The sequence below is a fragment of the Oncorhynchus nerka genome, linkage group LG28, assembly GCF_034236695.1.
Source record: "Oncorhynchus nerka isolate Pitt River linkage group LG28, Oner_Uvic_2.0, whole genome shotgun sequence".
Classification (NCBI taxonomy): Eukaryota; Metazoa; Chordata; class Actinopteri; order Salmoniformes; family Salmonidae; genus Oncorhynchus; species Oncorhynchus nerka.
Genome location: NC_088423.1, coordinates 39,161,086 through 39,181,660, shown reverse-complemented (window position 1 = coordinate 39,181,660; position 20,575 = coordinate 39,161,086). Strand labels below are relative to the sequence as shown.

Here is a 20,575-nt window from a genome sequence, read left to right as displayed (position 1 = left end):
TGACAGTGAAGAGGGGTGGTTGTTTGACTGCAGACCCATTATGGAGGCAATGAGACAGTGATCGCTGAGATCCTGGTTGAAGACAGCAGAGGTGTATTTAGAGGGCAGGTTTGTCAGGATGAAATCTATGAGGGTGCCGTGTTTATGGATTTGGGGTAGTACCTGATAGGTTCATTGATAATTTCTGTGAGATTGAGGGCGTCTAGCTTAGATTGTAGGACGGCCGGGGTGTTAAGCATGTCCCAGTTTAGGTCACCTAACAGTATGAGTTCTGAAGATAGATGGAGGCAATCAATTCACATATGGTGTCCAGGGCACAGCTGGGTGCTGGGGGTGATCTATAACAAGTGGCAACGGTGAGAGACTTGTTTCTGGAAAGGTGGATTTTTAAAAGTAGAAGCTCGAATTGTTTGGGCACAGACCAGGATAGTATGACAGAACTCTGCAGGCTATCTCTGCAGTAGATTGCAACTCCACCCCATTTGGCAGTTCTATCGGAAAATGTTATAGTTAGGGATGGAAATTTCAGGATATTTGGTGGCCTCCCTAAGCCAGGATTCAGACACGGCTAGGACATCCAAGTTGATGGAGTGTGCTAAAGCAGTAAATATAACTAACTTAGGGAGGAGGCTTCTAATGTTATCATGCATGAAACCAAGGTTTTTATGGTTACAGAAGTCAACAAATGAGAGCGCCTGGGAAATGGGAGTCGAGCTAGGCGCTGCAGGGCCTGGATTAACCTCTACATCACCAGAGGAGGAGTAGGATAAGATACAGCTAAAGGCTATAAGAACTGGTTGTCTAGTGCATTCGAAACAGAGAGTAAAAGGAGCAGGTTTCTGGGCGCGGAAGAATAGATTCAAGGCATAATGTACAAACAAGGGTATGGTAGGATGTGAATACAGTGGAGGTAAACCTAGCCATTGAGTGACGATGAGAGAGGTTTTGTCTCTAGAGACACCATTTAAACCAGGTGATGTCACCGCATGTGTTGGAGTTGGAACAAAAGGGCTACCTGAGGCATATTAAGCAGGGCTCAATGAAATAAGACTATAATCACTAATCAAAACAGCAATGTACAAGGCATTTTGACATTAGGGAGAGGCATGCGTAGCCGAGTGATCATATGGTCCAGTGAGTAGCGAGGCGAGCTGGAGACACGGTGATTCAGACAGCTAGCGGGCCAGGCTAGCAGAAGGGCCTTATGGGATGTTGTGACTGATGAGTCTCTTGAAGCCCTCCGGACGTTTCGTCGGCAGACTAGTCGTGATGGATCGGCAGGGCTCTGTGTGGGCTGTAAAAGGGTCCAGGCCAATTGGAAAAATAGGTATTATAGCCCAAGAAATTTGCTGATGGATCTCTTCAGCTAACCAGGAGGTGGCCCTAGCTCAGGACTAGCTACAGGCTAACTGGTGCTTGCTTCGGGACAGGTATGTTAGCCAGGAGTAGCCATTCGGATAGCAGCTAGCTAGCTGCGATGATCCAGTGTAAAGGTTCAGAGCTTGTGGTAGGGATGTGGAGAAGTGGTAGAGAGAAAACAAACAGTCCGATATGCTCTAGACAGCTAACGGGCCACTGCTATCAGGCTAGCAGATGGGCCTTCAGGGGACGTCGCGATGGAGGATCCTGTTGAAACCCCCTCGGACAGATTACGTCGGTAGATCAGTCATGATGGAAGGGCAGGGCTCTGTGTCGGCAGTAAAAGGGGTCCAGGCCAATTTGCAAAATAGGTATTGCAGCCCAAGATGTGGCTGATGGACCTCTTCAGCTAGCCGGAAGATGATGCTTGCACGAGGCTAGCTCCAGGCTATCTGGTGCTTGCTTCGGGACAGAGACGCCAGGAGTAGCCACTCGGATAGCAGCTAGCTAGCTGCGATGATCCCGGTGAAAAGATTCAGAGCTTGCTGTAGGAATCCGGAGATTTAGAGAAAAAGCAGTCCAATATGCTCTGGGTTGAATCGCGCTGTGCGGACTTTCAGGAGTTGTCCGGGCTGAGGTTAGCTGATGACCGCTAGCAGTGGCTAACTGAGCTAGTAGCTAGTTAGCTGGCTAGCTTCTGTTGGGGGTTCCAGTTCTAAAGTATAGAAAATAGCAGATCCATACCACATTGGGTGAGGTGGGTTGAAGGAGAGTATGTTGAAATTGAGGTTAAATATATAAAAAATATACATGAAAATATATACGAGGGGAAAAAGATATACACGGGACACGACAAGATGAAGATTAAAACGCCATCTTGGTTTATATTTTTTACATGCCACAACTGTAGGACTAACATTCCCATTAATTTTATATCGTATGGTGAGTTACTGTACAGTATGCTGTCACATAATAAATAAGAATATAATTCATTTAGGATTATACAGACTGATAATGTCTCTTGTGTTTTTTCGCTCACCTTTTTCCAAGCCCACAAGAAACTCATTTCATTTTGAATTACACCTGACATAAAGACCATCAGTTCACCAAGCAGAGAGACTCAAATTAATTTCTGTTTCACTAAAGGTGCCGGTAAGATTTACACCTGACTTGACACATTCTGAAATCCCATATTGTGTACAGAAGGTCTTCCATCATAAAGGTGTCTGGTTAACAATAGCAACAGCAGTAAATTGGAGTGTACCTCAGGTGGCGCGGCAAAGCACTTAGTATGATATTAAAAAAGGAAAGCAGTTGAATTTTATGAAAAGAAACGGAGTAAAGGATCTCTGAAATAATAAGATACATTATTTATTTATATAACCCCGGGGCACTCTTGATGGAAAAATGCAATAAGAAGATCAATTGGTGCATCACGAAAAACATCTCCTGTGTGTTTCAAGGTAATGACTGCTTCCCTTAGGGAAGGAAATTGTCACTGTAATAACTTCATTTGTGATGTCTTTCCAGCTACATTTGAGGGCATTTGTCAACCGAAATGAGAAGCTAAAAAATGTTGAGGAGGAAACCTTTGCAAACAACGTCAACAGCAAATGAAATGATGCAGCTTAATGCACAAGTAGTGATAGCCAACTCTGGGTATCTATCCAATTATGCAATGGAGTTTTATTTGGAGGCACCCAGGTAGAACTGAGAGACGAGTGGGTTGTGTGATTGAGTAGTAATAGACCCATGAAGAATAGTAGTGGTGTAAAAAGTACCCAACTGTCATACTTGAGTAAAAGTAAAGATACTTTAATAGAAAATGACTCAAGTGAATGTCACCCAGTAAAATACAAAGTCTAAAAGTATTTGATTTTAAATATACTTAAGTATCAAACGTAAGTGTAATTGCAAAAATTAACTTACTCTAAGTATCAAAAGTAAAGCAGATGGCCACATTTTCTAGTTTTATAAATTTACGGATAGCCAGGGGCATGTCCAACTGAGACATAATTTACAAACAAAGCATGTGTTTAGTGAGTCCCCTAAATCAGAAGCAGTAGGAATGGCCAGGGATATTCTCTTGATAATTGTATGTATTAGACAATTTTCCTGTCCCGCTAAGCATTCGAAGTGTAACGAGTAGTTTTGTGTCAGGGAAAAGGTATGGAGTAAAAAGTACATATTCTTTAGGAATGTAGTGAAGTATAAAATATAAATAGTAAAGTACAGATACCCCAAAAAGCTAGTTAAGTAGTACTTTTTACGTAAGTACTTTACACCACTGAAGAATAGAAATGGAGGAAGATATTGTATACAATGCTATATACAATGCTGTATACAATGCTTTCCCCCTTGGCGTTTTTCCTACTTTTTTGTATTACAACCTGTATTTTAAATGGATTTTTATTTGGATTTAATGTAATGGACATACACAAAATAATTTAAGTTGATGTAGTGAAATGAAAAAATTAACTTGTTTAAAAAAATTCAAAATAAAAATTAAACAGAAAAGTGGTGTGTGCATATGAATTCACACCCTTTGCTATGAAGCACCTAAATAAGTTATTGTGCAACCAATTACCTTCAGAAGTCACATAATTATTCCACCTGTGTGCAATATGTGTCACATGATCTGTCACATGATCTCAGTATACATACACCTGTTCTGAAAGGCCCCAGAGTCTGAAACACCACTACGCAAGGGGCACCACCAAGCAAGCGGCACCATGAAGACCAAGGAGCTCTCCAAACAGGTCAGGGACAAAGTTGTGGAGAAGTACAGAACAGGGTTGGATTATTTAAAAACATATCTGAAACTTTGAACATCCCACGGAGCACCATTAAATCCATTATTAAAAAATGGGAAGAATATGGCACCACAACAAACCTGCCAAGAGAGGGCCACCCACCAAAACTCACAGACCAGGCAAGGAGGGCATTAATCGGAGAAGCAAGAAAGACCAAAGATAACCCTGAAGGAGCTGCAAAGCTCCACAGTGGAGATTGGAGTATCTGTCAACAGGACCACTTTAAACTGTACACTCCACAGGGCTGCGCTTTACAGAAAAGTGACCAGAAAAAAGTAATTGCTTAAAGGAAAAATAAGCGATGTTTGTTGTTCGCCAAAAGGCACATGGGAGGTTCCCTAAACATATGGAAGAGGGTACTCTGGTCAGATGAGACTACAATTGAGCTTTTTGGCCAACAAGCAAAGCTAATTCAAACCCAACACCTCTTATTACCCCGAGAACACCATCCCCACAGTGAAGCATAGTGGTGGCAGCATCATGCGGTGGGGATGTTTTTCATCGGAAGGGACTGGGAAACTGGTCAGAATTGAAGGAATGATGGATGGCGCTAAATACAGGGAAATTCTTGAGGGGAAACCTGTTTCAGTCTTCCAGAGATTTGAGACTGGGACAGGGGTTCACCTTCCAGCTGGACAATGACCCTAAGCATACTGCTAAAGCAACACTTGAATGGTTTAAGGGGAAACATTTAAATGTCTTGGAATGGCCTAGTCAAAGCCCAGACCTCAATCCAATTAAGAATCTGTGGTATGATTTAAAGATTGCTGTACACCAGCGGAACCCATCCAACTTGAAGGAGCTGGAGCAGTTTGGCCTTGAAGAATGGGCAAAAATCCCAGTGGCTATATGTGCCAAGCTTATAGAGACATACCCCAATAGACTTGCAGCTGTAATTGCTACAAAAGGTGGCTCTACAAAGTATTGACTTCGGAGGGGTGAATAGTCATGCACGCTCAAGTGTTCAGTTTTTTGTCTTATTTCTTGTTTATTTCACAATAAAAAATATTTTGTATCTTCAAAGTGGTAGGCATGTTGTGTAAATCCAATGATACTATCCCCCGAGAAAATCCATTTTAATTCCAGGTTGTAAGGCAACAAAATAGGAAAAATGCCAAGGGGGTGAATGCTTTTGCAAGCCACTGTATTTACCCTTGTCATCGAACAACACAGGAAGTCTTAGCTAAGGGACAGAGAACATTCAGAGAAACAAATGTCTTTTGTCTCTCATTTGTTTGTTTCTGGAGGGCAATTCAGCACAGCCTACTGTGTGGACATAGAAGCTTAAATAAAGTTCTCCAGGGATTTAGGTCAAATGTACACTCATCCAGTTTAATAAAGGACCAAACATAACACAATTATTTCACCAAGTTGAGGTAAAACAGACTTGAACTAAATTCTGAAAGTTATGTCATTATATGAATGTAATGTAATGAGACTCTCGTTACATAATTGTTTTGAACTTTATCGAGACAGTAATGAATCAGGTAAGTTAGAGAGACAGTCAGAAGGAAGAATGAAGGGATTTAACCCTGGTCTCTGATGGGTGGAGAATGTATTTAGAGCAGCCGGGTGCGTTACCACTAAACCACAGGCTATGCACGTAGATATCTGAGTATTAGACCTACTCCGGCCACATCAATACAGAAAAACATATAAAGTTGTCCTTACATGGTCTTCTCTACTGTTCACAGATCAGTGGACTATGGGAGCACTTATATTAAACTGAATAATAAGGTTGGGTCAACCTTGGCTTGCCTCTACGTCTGCCCAACCAACAAGAGAAAGGTTTGTTTAACACCTCCATGATAAAGGACTCCAGTGACAAGCAGAGTATTACGTGTTTATCCAGGATGTGTATTGTTTAGTATGTGTAGTGTATTGTTGAGTTAAGACTCGTTTCTGGAATGATGTTAACTCCAGTTAGAGGGAGCAGGACTCCAAAGAATGTTGCAATGTTTATTATCAGCACCCAACCGTTCCATCTTGGTTCTGAACATTGTCAATCTTGGTATATTCGCATAGATGAATTCAGAATACCCAAGGTATTTCCTACAAAAAGGTGCTATATAGAACCTAAAAGAGTTCTTCGGCTGTCCCCATAGGAAACCACTTTGAAGAACCATTTTTGTTTCCAGGTAGAACCCTTTTGGGTTCCATGTACTGTAGAACCCTTTCCACAGAGGGTGCTACATGGAACCAAAAAATTGTCATTCGACAATCCTACCCAGACACCAGTTCATAAAGATTTCTGCAACATTTCTGCTAACTAACTACCCTACGCTCACTAGGGGCGGCAGCGTAGCCTAGTGGTTAGAGCGTTGGACTAGTAACCTGAGCTGACAAGGTACAAATCGGTCGTTCTGCCCCTGAACAGGCAGCTAACCCACTGTTCCCAGGCCGTCATTGAAAATAAGAATGTGTTCTTAACTGACTTGCCTGGTTAAATAAAGGTAAAATTAATTAACTACTCCACTATACCCCACACTCACTTACTACAGTACCCCACTCACTTCAAACCCACAATAACTAACTACCTCACTACCGTACTAAAAACCACTAAGATATTTTACCAAAACCTGTTCTGTTGGTCAGTTTATTATTGACTAATGATTTTGGTACATCATGTCGCTTTTGCTTTCATCAACAATGCATTTATACTGCTGTTTATTCATAATGTTGTACAATGACATGCAATCATATCCTCCATTGAGCACAATGAACTATACTCTCTCTCTCTCTCTCCCTCTCCCCCCTCATATCTCTCCCCTTCTGTACTTTAGATAATGATGCTTAGCGACCCAGAGCTGGAACACAGTGTACTCATCAGCTCAGATGAAGGTGCCAGCTTCGAGAAGCATCCCATTAACTTCTACATGGACGGTCTGCTGTTTCATCCAACACAGGAAAACTGGCTGCTGGCTAGCAGTCCCGACAACAAGGTAAGCAGCAGGACTTTTATTTCAATATTGAATGGAAAAATAAGTATTTAAAGTTGAAATAAGTCCAAAGTTGAAAGATTCTGCTAAAGTATTGATTCTGTTTTTGTATTTTGTTCTTTCATAAACCGTTTTGCATTACAATCATTGGTTGAAGGTTGAATGTACAAACTTGATGTGAAATGTTGCATATTCCATTCATGTTTGATCCCATTCATGTATTACCAGGTGTACAGCACAATGGACTTTGGAAGAAAATGGCAGTTGGTTAGTGAGAATGTGACTCCTGGACGGTTCTTCTGGTACAGTATGATTTCATTCCAGCCCGTGTTTGTCATTATTAATTTAGAAACACTCCATTCTATAATCTCTTTATCCTAAATCTAGGGAATATGAGAGAGAATATTAGCATTTGTGTCTTATATAGAATCTCATATGCAAATTGGAAATGCTATCTTGCAGCTATCTTGACACTTATGATGTATGTAAAGCCCATTGTCTTATAGCCCCGGAATGGTGAAGAAACAACCACATACCAAATGACCAAGTCCAGTGTGCGGTCAAATGTATTTATTTTGTTATTAAGATGGAGGTTATGTATGGATCCCTACTCAACTCTGTCAGATGGATTTACTAGAGTATGTCAAAACAGGTCTTGAAAGATTTTGACAACCAACCATAAAGTGTTGGCCTAATGTACTTCAACCCATATCACATAGCCAGGAATATTGGGCTACTCTTTCTAAAGCCCAAGTCTGACATGTTGTTTTTGCTCGTTGTTATTCTGTAGTCTCAAGTGCACGGACACAAGGCAGTGAATATTGATGTGATGCAGTTTATCCCGGTCTGTCATGTTGTGTGTCAAACCTAAGTGCCTCTCAAGCTGAGAAAGAAAGGACATTGTTTGGAGCACACCCTACAGGAACAGCAAAACAATTGATGAATAAGGACATCATGTGGGGAGTAATGGCAACCCACGCAAGCTTTTAATATGCTTGGACAATTTATGATTTTACATATGAAATGTTTAACTGCTTGTATTTACTGCCTGCATTAAATGCTTTTGCATCTCTATAATGTTTATAGAATTGTACCATATAACAGATTTTACCTTGTCTTAATGTCATATTACAAATGATTGATGAGAGAAAGAAAGAAGACCACAAACCTAAATAATTGTGTAGTGTGGAGACTTACCCGTCTCTGTCTCCCTTTCTTTACGTTATCACAAATTACGATTAATTGCTGAGGCTGGCACAAATCGGATGTTGCCGTAGGACTACAGGAAATGGAAATGTGTTGTCTGTGCTGTAAAGGGAAGCACACAGTAAGGCTGTGCATCACGGGCTGCCACTGTTCTCTTATGGCGATCCCCCTGCGTCTAAATTGCTCCTCTTCCTTTCTAATCTTCCCCACTATGCACATCTTCCTCCTCTTCACCATATTCTTCTTTACCCTCTTCTTCCTCTGAATTGTTGTTCTCCTCTTCCCCTTTCTCATTCTCCTCCTCGTTCTCTTTTTCCTCCACTTCTCTCTCCTATGTTGCAGGGCACAAACGGGACTGGACAGAGAGGCAGATATGGTCCACATGGAGACCCACATCGCCAAAGGACGTGAGTGCTGCTCTGTAGCTTGCCACGCTCCCCCGCAGTAGCAGGACCCCATGAATCTCTTGCCTCTTATTTAGAGCCAGGTCACTGAAAAGATAAGGCTCATTCCTGTCTGCAGGATAGGTACCAGAGGCACTGTAAAGCAGAATATGAGTATCTTGACAAATATAGAGCTTTATATAATAGATTGATAGATGCATGTCCCCTTTAATCAGTCCCTTGTGCCCCATATCAGAACCTCAATTCTATAAAAAATATAAACAATATAGACTTTATTCAATGAAACCAATTACCAGGATTCCTTGGTGGGACAAAATACTATTACTTGTGTGATATGAGAGAGAATGATTGAATTGTCATCATGTTTTTTGTTTTTGTTTCATTGATTCTCTCAGTGCAAGAGGAATGCTATTTTTATCTTGTCCCTGCAAAATTGAGAATAGGTGTAGAAAGTTTTAGTGCCCACTAAAGACAGTCAGACGTCCATTAACTTGTGATTTTTCTTTATTGGTTGGTTGTTCTAAGATTGTTACTGACAACTAATCTAGATCTCTTCTGTGTTAGGTGCTCAGTATGTTACGTGCCGAGCTCAACGATGCACAGAATCAAACAGACAGTACCTGTTCCCGGGACACATAGACCAAAATTCTCTGGTTGTTCAGGACAACTATGTGTTCGTTCAGGTGTGTAGCGTATCTAAATATTTACTCCAGTGCATTTTAAGTGTTCACAAAAGGCTTCCGTGTTTCTGGGAACTGTTCTTCTACCGCATCCAATCTGTGATGTAACACTGAAGTCTACAAAATGGCATTCCTTCCAAACACCTGCTGCACTTACGTCTTGATTTTCTATGGTCCAAGCTGCCTATGATGTTGAAGGATTTTCTGTCGACTGAAAAATGTTATCACGTCTGCCAAAGGCTTTTCTTGTAATCGGGCAGGGAATCTGTATGGAGTTTGCTGTCATTATTGCCAACAAGGATGACATGAAGTTGGCTGGCGTTAGGCATTGTGTATCATTATTACTGATTTAATTATCACTCTCTCCTGTTGCCATCGATTTCCATTTAAAGCTGTCTGTCTTTCTTTCTCAGCGTTGCTGTTGATAAATTTAAACAGTTTTGCAGTGCTAATTAGGGTTCAGGTTCAATTATGGTGTAACATTATTTAATAATATGATGTTGAAATTGTTTGCTGAGACTTAAAAGACATACAATAAGTTTTCAGCAAATGTTCTCTTTTAGTTTGTAATGAGACAGATATGTGATGGGGTGTTTATGATGAACGCTGCATCTTGCCTGTAAAAATCATCTTTGTGCGTATGAAGATAAATGGTAGGGTTGTACGGTGGTGAGTCAATTTGTTTCAACTCTTTCAATTCATGGATTTAATTGAAAATATTATTTAATGAACAAAGTATTCTAAATAATTAGTAACTGTCTGGGTCATAAATAATTATCCAATACAATGCCTGTATCGAATTGGAGCTGAGATGGAACGAACCCCAGCCTCATAGATTTTGTTGAAAATAGCCCAGTTGGACACAGCTGACTCGTTGCAGGTAACTGTGGCAGTACAGATTACTTTCTAGTGACTTTCATTGCTTGGGGCAGTTGGATTTAACTTGACAAAGAGTAATGAGGTTATCGATTGGGCTACAACAAAATAAGCAGTCTTCAACAACCCCCGAATGTCTCTTGGGAGAGATGGAACAGCCAAGTACAACATCCTCAGAAATCTGCCCTGGGAGAATGCGGTTCATTGATAGATTAGATTATTCCATTAGAGCCATTTTGTCCGGCTAGCCATTTGGTTACCTGTTCAGGAGTCTTATGGCTTGGGTGTAGCAGCTGTTCATCTCTACAGGATGGGTGTCCCTATGACGGGGGGGGTCAATGCAAATAGTCTGGTTAGCTGTTCGGGAATCTTATGGCTTGGGTGTAGAAGCTGAACCTCTACAGGATGGGTGTCCCTATGACGGTTGAGCTAATGTGTGCTAATGGGATTAGCATGACAGCTGTAAGTAACAGAAAACTTTCCAGGACATAGACATGTCTTATATGGGCAGTAAGCTTACATTCTTGTTAATCTAACTGCACTGTCCAATTTACAGTAGCTTCTACAGTGAAACAATACCATGCTATTGTTTGAGGAGAGTGCATAACAACAACAAACTTATATATAGTAGAATAAAGGTTGTTTTCTTTATGTAATGGGCAGAAGTGTATGGTAGGCACTATTTGGGTTTGGGGGGATTGGTTTTGTTAGGAAGGACAATGAGAACAATGCACCAATAACTCACAAATACATAATGTGAAGATAAACTATACAGATACAGGCCATCATTTACAAGCTATATATATATATATATATATATAATTAAACGTTTTTCTGTTTGTATTATCTTTTACCAGATCTAATGTGTTATATTCTCCAATATTAATTTCACATTTCCACAAACTTCAATGTGTTTTCTTTCAAATGGTATCAATAAAATGCATATCCTTGCTTCAAGTCCTGAGCTACAGGCAGTTAGATTTGGGTATGTCATTTTAGGCGAAAATTTAAGAAAGGGTACGATCCTTAAGAGGTTTTTAAGAAGCCTTTTGGACCTAGATTTGGCTCTTCGGTACCGCTTGTCGTACGGTAGCAGAGAGAACATTCTATGACTATGACTATTCTTCAAGCCTTCCTCTGACACCGCCTGGTATAGAGGTCCTGGATGGCAGGAAGCTTGGACCCAGTGATGTACTGGGCCTTATGCACAACCCTCTGTAGTCCGAGGTGGTACAGCTGTAGAATTTTTTTGAGGATCTGAGGACCCATGCCAAATAATTTCAGTCTCCTGAGGGGGAATAGCCAATGTCATGCCCTCTTCACAACTGTCTTGGTGTGTTTGGACCATGTGGACACCAAGGAACTTGAAGTTCTTAACCTGCTCCACTACAGCCCCGTTGATGAAAATGGGGGGCGTGCTCGGCCTTTCTTTTCCTGTAGTCCATGATCCTCTTCTTTGTCTTGATCACGTTGAGGGAGAGGTCTCATCGTTGTCAGTGATCAGGCCTACCACTGTTGTATCATTGAAAAACGTAATAATTGTGTTGGAGTCGTGCTTGGCCATGCAGTTATGAATGAACAGGGAGTACAGGAGGGGACTGAGCACGCACCCCCGAGAGGCCCCTATTAGGATCAGCATGGCAGATGTGCTGTTACCTACCCTTACCACCTGGGGGACGGCCCATCAGGAAGTCCAGGATCCAGTTGCAGAGGGAGGTGTTTAGTCCCAGGGCCCTTAGCTTAGTGATGAGCTTTGAGGGCACTATGGTGTTGAAAATTGAAATGCAGTCAATGAACAGCATTCTCACATATGTGTTCCTTTTTTCCATGTGTGAAAGTGCAGTGTGGAGTGCAATAGAATTGCCTCATCTGTTGATCTGTTGGGGCGGTATGCAAATTGGAGTGTGTCTGGGGTTTCTGGGATAATGGTGTTGATGTGAGCCATGACCAGCCTTTCAAAGCACTTCATGGCTACATATGTGAGTGCTACGGGTCGGTAGTCATTTAGGCAGGTTTACCTTGGTGTTCTTGGTCACAGTGACTATGGTGGTCTTCTTGAAACAACATGTTGGTATTACAGACTTGGTCAGGGAGAGGTTGAAAATGTTATTGAAGACACTTGCCCAGCACTTCCTCGGAGCACACGCCCTGGTAATCCGTCTGGCCCTGCAGCCTAATGAATGTTGACCTATTTAAAGTTCTTACTCACATTGGCTACGGAGAGCGTGATCACACAGTCATCCAGACATTTGGGGCGGCAGCGTAGCCTAGTGGTTAGAGCGTAACCGGAAGGTTGCAAGTTCAAACCCCCGAGCTGACAAGGTACAAATCTGTCGTTCTGCCCCTGAACAGGCAGTTAACCCACTGTTCCTAGGCCGTCATTGAAAATAATAATTTGTTCTTAACTGACTTGCCTAGTTAAATAAAGGTCAAATAAAATAAATAAATAAAAGTTATAATGTAGTGTGTTTGGTGCTAGCAGGACATCTAAGACACATTTAGAGGACACACCTATTTGTAAGGTAATTGTAAATACAGTGGTATGTCATTTGGATGTTGGTGTATAAACTTGTATTGCCTTCTATGTGTTGCCTCAAGTCCCTAAATTATGATTTTTATTTTTTTTTAAAATTGATTTCCACATTATAATTGTTTTAATTATTGTAATGAAGTGTCTAAACTCGACCTACCTGAACTGGATTTAAGTTTTACCTAGTTTTCGACTTCCAGAAGGTAGTTTCATTCCAATGATGTAGGTCTGAAAAAGACTAGAGTTCTTCTGTGGGGTGAGTCAGTGTTTCCACGATCTTAAGTCGAGGTGGAGTAAAATGAAATGGGTGTGTTAAATCAGTGACATTTCAAATGGATTAATTCTAATGAACGCCAGCATGCCTGAAACATCGATGATTTTAATATACTCAATCAAATATTAACTTTACACGCGAGAATTGTGCTTACTCGCCCACTTGTGCTTACTCGCCCACTTGTGCTTCGCCCACTTGTGCTTACTCGCTTACTCGCCTACTGAAGCAAGACCTTTTTTTCTTCTACAGGTTACCAAGTCAGGGCAGGCGAGTTACTTTGTGTCCTATATGAGGGAATCATTCAAACAAATCCAACTCCCCAAATACTGTCTTCCCAAGGTAAGCATCGCACTACCCAAATACACCTTGCAATAAATACAGCAGCAGGTTGAGGACATTTTCATTTCTGAAGCCTCCCTTTACTCACTCTGAGGTACACTGCTGTCTGTGGAGACAGAAAGCTGCTCATCTTGAAGCACACAGATGACGGATACTCTCTCACTTTTTATTTATCTCTATTGCTCTACATTATATTTAGTTCCATTCATCTGTATGACTGTCTAGTTGAAGAGTTTATTTTCAATACACTATATCTGCAAATTTTTCATATTTGTGGGTTATTTTTTATTGGAAATTATAGCTTATGGGTATGTTCGTGTGTGTGTATAAAATACTCGTCTAAGATTTTATATTTTTTTGCAAAATGCTATATATCCATTGTTTAGCTGGAATTGAATGTTCGTATTCTGTCAATTTCACTGTGATATGTGGTTGTCTCACCTAGCTATTTTAAGATGAATGGAGTTACTGTAAGTCACTCTGGATAAGAGCATCTGCTAAATGACTCAAATGTAAATGTTTTACATACAGATCTCATATTACTATACTATATTATTAGTGAGGCGGATATATAGAATTTAGCAAAGAAACATGATTATTTGTCTCTCTGAAATGAAACCAATCAAGTGTTAGATTTTTTTTTACAAATGCATGTTTGTCATTGAACAACCCCATTTTTTACAAATTTGTCATGCTCTTTGTCATTGAACAACCTCCAGTGGAACAGTAGTGCATCTAAATCTTTTCAGGGGAGGGGGTGAGAGGGATAGTATTCCTTAAAGAGGTGGGGTTTCAGGTGTCTCCGGAAGGTGGTGATTGACTCTCATATCACACCAATTCATATTTCCTTTCAACAATAAAAGCTCATTTAACAACATTTCTGAAAATGTATGCATAGTGTTTTGGAATGAAACTCTTAATTTGCCTCTATCTACCCGCCTGTCTATTCACCCTTCCACACTCTCTTCCTCTCATCTAAACAGGACATGCACATCATCAGTACAGATAAGAAGCAGGTGTTTGCGGCTGTACAGGAGTGGAACCAGAATGACACCTACAGCCTGTATATATCAGACTCTCCAGGGGTCTACTTCACTCTGTCTCTAGAGAACCTCCGGACCAGAAGAGAGCCAGGCGGAAATGTACTGGTTGACATGTATAAGGTACATCTACTGTATGTGTATGTAAGACACTCTCCCTGTGGAAGGACCTCTTAGTTCAACCATATTACTATGTTAAGTACTGTTTGTTTGGTACCTCTGAAGGCACACTTCCTATGTATGATTTCATCTCCACTGTAGTTTTGCATAATGCAATGACTTTTCATAACCAAGTTGTTTAAAATAATTACATACACTCTCTCAATGTGATATCGCTTTTGTTTCATCTGTTTGGCTTATTGTCATTCTAGGTAGAAGGAATAAACGGGATATTTTTTGCCAACAAATTGGTGGACCATGAAGTGAAGACTTTCATTACCTATAACAAGGGTCAGACCTGGGCCCTGCTGCAAGCCCCTAACACTGATGTGGCTGGAAACAGTCTGCACTGCATCCTGGTGAGCTGAAGTCATTGGGGTGGATGATACTGCTTCTTAAACTATTCATTCATCAAATGTTTTAACCCACCGAAAGTTTGCTGATTTAATAGTAAGAGTTGTTCATGGCAGATGCTTGGTCTCTAATCAGTTTTACCTTTTACTTTTCTACATTGTCAGGCAAAGGGTTGGTAGGGGAATCTCATCCTAGACGTGTAGTTCAATACTTTCCAGTCCATCAAGTGGTTCAAAATCTACATTAACCTCAAATATTTCAATTTGACAACTTAATCACTGTAAATAGATCACCCTAATGAAAGTTACATTACAATAAATGGCAGTTAGACAGTGCCCCATGGTGATCTGTGTTAGAAATGTTTGATATTCATTCAAATAATCTATTCTTTTTTTTTATATGAAAAGTGAGTTAACATAATATGCACATATTATGCATTTCTAAAAGAATGTATAATATGGCTCAGACATGTGGCAGGGTCTACAGGCAGTTACAGACTACAAAAAGAAAACCAGCCATGTCACAGACACCGATGTCTTGCTTCCAGACAAACTAAACACCTTATTTGCCCACTTTGAGGATAATACAGTGTCACCGACACGGCCCGCTACCAAGGACTGCGGAACCCCCCCCTCCTTCTCTGTGGCCGACGTGAGTAAGACATTTAAACGTGTTAACCCTCACAAGGCTGTTGGCCCAGACCGCATCCCTAGCCGTGTCCTCAGAGCATGCGCAGACCAGCTGGCTGGTGTGTTTACGGACATATTCAATCGCTCCCTATGCCAGTCTGCTGTCCCCACATTCTTCAAGATGGCCACCATTGTTCCTGTACTCAAGAAGGCAAATATTACTGAAGTAAATGACTATCGCCCCGTAGCACTCACTTCAGTCATCATGACGTGCTTTGAGAGACAAGTCAAGGATCATATCACCTCCACCTTACCTGCTACCTGCACAGGCATTTCGCTACACTCGCATTAACATGTGTATGTGACCAATAAAATTGGATTGGATTTGAGAGGAAAAATGTAGATAATTGTCACACCCTGATCAGTGTCATCTGTCCTCGTTATTGTCTCCACCCCCTCCAGGTGTCGCCTGTCCCTCTGTGCCAGTTCGTCTTGTATGTTTACAAGTCAACCAGCATTTTCCCCATTCTCCTGCTTTTTGCATTCTCCTATTTCTAGTCCTCCCGCTTTTGACCCTCGCCTGTTTCTGGACTTTGTACCCGCCTGCCTGACCACGAGCCTGTCTGCCACTGTACCTCCTGGACTCTGATCTGGTTTTGACCTTTTTGCCTGAACACGACCATTCTCTTGCCTACCCCTTTGGATGAATAAACATTGTAAGACTCCAACCATCTGCCTCCTGTGTCTGCAATTGGGTCTCGCATTGTGCCTTGATAATAATACTGTTTTCGTCTGTCATACAAATTGCCTCCCCTCTGGGTGAATTACATCAGAGACATTAGTAATTTAGGTGTATCGGTAAATTAAGCAATTTTGTCAGATTAGTCTTTGCACCTTGGATAATGTTTTTATTACATGGCTTGTTTGCTTCAGAATGGAACAGCCAGCTCCAATGTCCTTTGTAGCCAGTTTAAATCTGTTGGTGAAAGATATTCAAATGTTTCATAAATGGTCTTTGTAAACTTCCATTTCAAAGAGATTAGTATGAACACAGAGTCACATATAAATGAGTCAGATATACACTGAGTATACAAAACATTTGAAGGATTCCTGCTCTTTCTATGAAATAGACTGACCAGGTGAATCCAGGTAATAGCTATGATACCTTATTGATGTCACTTGTTAAATCCACTTCAATAAGTGTAGATGAAGGGGAGGAGACAAGTTAAAGACGGATTTTTAAGTATTGAGACAATTGTGTATTTGTGCCATTCAGAGGGTGAATGGGAAAGACAAAATATTGAAGTGCCTTTGAACTAGGCATGTTAGTAGGTGCCAGGCGCACCGGTTTGTGTCAAGAACTGCAACACAGCTTGGGTTTTCACGCTCGACAGTCTCCCCGTGTGTATCAAGAATGGTCCACCACTCAAAGGACATCAATCCAACTTGACACTACTGTGGGAAGTATTGGAGTCAACATGGGCCAGCATCCCTGTGAAATGCTCCGGGGAGGGGGAGGGGGGTGTTCCTAATGTTTGGTATACCTAGTATAGATCCTTATAAGATGCATTTTATTGTATGTATTGGTTTAGGCCCAGTGGTGATTTTAGCATGTAAATCTTGGTGGGACAAAGAAAGATTTACATTATATGTTTTGATGCATGCCAGCAAAGCCACTACACAATTCAACACTAAACAATACATTAATTGCGCTATAATGGTGACAAACGGTACCCACAAACTGTTAGGGCCTACATAAAGCTTTCACAACAGCAGTCCCAACACCTTACCACTGCCACACCTGGCTATCAGCAGAGCCTGCAGCGAAACAGTTCATTAAGCCTCATTTACTACCTTTTAAAAAAAATGATAAGGCTGACTTGCTTAAACATATTTGGTTTCTACTGACAATTGAGATGTAAAATCTATAGCATAAGGGGACGACAAGCAGAAATCCGTAATTTCTAATAAAACGTTCATGAGCGAGGTAGGACTTTTGAAATGTACAGTGACAGAATTCATAACATGGGCCATTTTTTACAGTATTCTCCCTGTACACCAAGTCAGAATGGTAGGATAAATAAATGGGGCATGTAAGCAGACAATGAAAGCTCTTACAATATATACAATACTGCCCTACCAAGCAAAAAGGCAGTAACTGCTCATAGTGTGAAACTGAGAAAATTTGATTTTATTTACCTTGGTTTCACAGTGACCTAGTACAGGTACTGCTAATATGACCCCCATTTTCACCAAAACACAATACAATGGAGGTAGGATATGTGTACACATGATTAAGCATGTATTTAATGTTGCAAAAATGACAACTCATTTTCGACCAAATGAGCAGTTACTGCCTTTTTGCTTGGTAGGGCAGAAAACATTTCTGGACTCACTTGAACAGGAACAGGCGCGGCAGTACTTTGTGTGCATATTTTGTCATCAAAGTCTGGCATTCTCTGAATTGATGGTGCTTTCAAGACAACTGCCAACTTTGGAAAAAAAACAGGTTGAATCATGATGACGTCAGTGATCTTCACGTCGGAGCTCGAGAAAGAGGCCTGAGTTCCCGACTTTCAATTCTGAGTTGGATGACTGTTCCAAACGTATTTTCCCAGTCGGTGCGAGTTTTTTCAGAGTTCCCAGTTGTCTTGAACTCATTGAAGTCTGTGATTTCCAGGTGTTTTGAGTGTGGCAGAAGTCATGCTGGATTGACAGCATGGCCAATATTGAATGTTTATCCTTTTAAGCTTGGAAAAGAGACCCTTAAACCCAAACTTGGACCACACACCCACTCTAACGAATAGCAGGCTAGTGATTGCTTGCAGTTAGCCACTGATTCCATCTAAACCACTCATTGTTGAATTTGCGATTTCCAACTTGTTGTGTAATGTTTATGTCCAATGGCCAACGAACACCCATTTGTTTTATCTGTGATTTTCATTATTTATCTTCATATGACAAGGGTTGAAAAGGATTTGCCAGTAGATTGTCTGCTAGCTTGCTAGCTAAGATTTTGGAAGTATTATCAAAGCTACTATAGAACGTGATTTGACGTCCTTTTATCTGTGGCCAATTATCTTGAGCATTCTTCGATGGGCACTTCTAATGTAACTCAATGGCAGCACCCATGGGGCTTGATTTTTTTTAGCTCTACCCGTAGATTTTGTGGTGATGTAGTGTCCCCATGAGTGACAGAACACTGAGCCAATCATGGCGCAACTAGAGAATATTACCAACCCCTACGCTCCGTATTTTCCGCCGGCCGCCCCACCACCACAGAAAGCACTGAGAAAGGCTGAAACACCTGCATTTTGGAGCTGCCTTACTCAAGAAAGGCCATGAAAACGGGTTGTCACTGTTTAGGCTTATGTCTAAATGGAATCCATTGTGTTTGTTTTGGCAGCCATTTTGTTCTCTGCATCTGCACCTGGATATGCCTGTGAACCCTTACCTGCCTGGACGCATCTTCAGTAAGGACTCAGCACCAGGGATCATCGTAGCCACAGGTAGGACAGAAGCCGAAAAGGTTTATACTGCATGATATTTGTGTTCTAGCAACAAAATTGTCAAGATAGGCACAGCTGTTAACGTTGTGCAAGCTTTTATCTGTGGTACTGTAGAAATCTTCAAATAGAATACAGATTAATAAAAGTGTTCATAATGGGATCAAGTCCTCTAAAATAGAAGGTGCTGCATAGCTATGATAACGTTATGATCGTTTATTGTCTTTGCAAATATGTATCTTTACTATGCAAATATACCGGTATATGAATTCATATTATCTTTTTTTCCCAGGCAACATTGGTACAGAGTTGTCCTCCACTAGCCTTGGAATGTTTATAACATCTGATGCTGGCAATAGCTGGAGACAGGTGAGACCCATCTTTGCCTCAAAATGGGCTCCGACTTCAGTCCGTTTTTCCTAAATATGCATTATGAATATGAAAAACTGTTGATGTAAATCATATGTTTATTGTCTTCTACTTTTTATTAGATATTTGAAGAAGAACTTGGTGTTTGGTTTCTTGACAATGGAGGTGCTTTAGTTGCAGTGTCTTTAGTTGCAACAGTACCCATCCGGCACATATGGTAAGTTCATTGTAATTATACTGTAGAGTACAGTGCCTTCAGAAAGTATTTACACCCTTTGACTTTTTCCATGTTTTGTTGTGTTACAAAGTGGGATAAAAAATGAATTTAATACTCCCAATGTAGAATAACAATTCTAACATTTAGTAAACATTTATGAAAAATAAAACCGTAATACACTGCTCAAAACACATCCTAGATCTGAATGAATGAAATATTCATATTAAATACTTTTTTCTTTACATAGTTGAATGTGCTGACAACAAAATCACACAAAAATGATCAATGGAAATCAAATGTATCAACCCATGGAGGTCTGGATTTGGAGTCACACTCAAAACCACACTACATGCTGATCCAACTTTGATGTAATGTCCTTAAAACAAGTCAAAATGAGGCTCAGTAGTGTGTGTGGCCTCCACGTGCCTGTATGACCTCCCTACAACGCCTGTGCATGCTGCTGATGAGGTGGCGGATGGTCTCCTGAGGGATCTCCTCCCAGACCTGGATTACTAAATCATCCGCCAACTCCTGGACAGTCTGTGGCGTTGGTGGATGGAGCAAAACATGATGTCCCAGATGTGCTCAATTGGATTCAGGTCTGGGGAACGAGCGGGCCAGTCCATAGCATCAATGCCTTCCTCTTGCAGGAACTGCTGACACACTCCAGCCACATGAGGTCTAGCATTGTCTTGCATTAGGAGGAACCCAGGGCCAACCGCACCAGCATATGGTCTCACAAGGGGTCTGAGGATCTCATCTCGGTACCTAATGACAGTCAGGCTACCTCTGGCGAGCACATGGTGGGCTGTGCGGCCCCCCAAAGAAATGCCACCCCACACCATGACTGACCCACTGCCAAACCGGTCATGCTGGAGAAT

General features: G+C 41.1%; 1 protein-coding gene across 1 annotated transcript in view; it reads left to right on the top strand.

The window, feature by feature from the left end:
• Positions 1-20,575, top strand: part of LOC115113216 (VPS10 domain-containing receptor SorCS3-like) — a 63,573-nt gene that overhangs the window by 27,262 nt on the left and 15,736 nt on the right. The window contains exons 3-13 of the mRNA XM_029640608.2: positions 5,867-5,960; positions 6,956-7,114; positions 7,340-7,413; positions 8,660-8,724; positions 9,286-9,404; positions 13,331-13,420; positions 14,404-14,583; positions 14,832-14,978; positions 19,009-19,111; positions 19,401-19,477; positions 19,600-19,694. Coding sequence (XP_029496468.1) covers positions 5,867-5,960; positions 6,956-7,114; positions 7,340-7,413; positions 8,660-8,724; positions 9,286-9,404; positions 13,331-13,420; positions 14,404-14,583; positions 14,832-14,978; positions 19,009-19,111; positions 19,401-19,477; positions 19,600-19,694 — 1,203 coding nt within the window. The remainder of the gene's footprint in view (positions 1-5,866; positions 5,961-6,955; positions 7,115-7,339; positions 7,414-8,659; positions 8,725-9,285; positions 9,405-13,330; positions 13,421-14,403; positions 14,584-14,831; positions 14,979-19,008; positions 19,112-19,400; positions 19,478-19,599; positions 19,695-20,575) is intronic.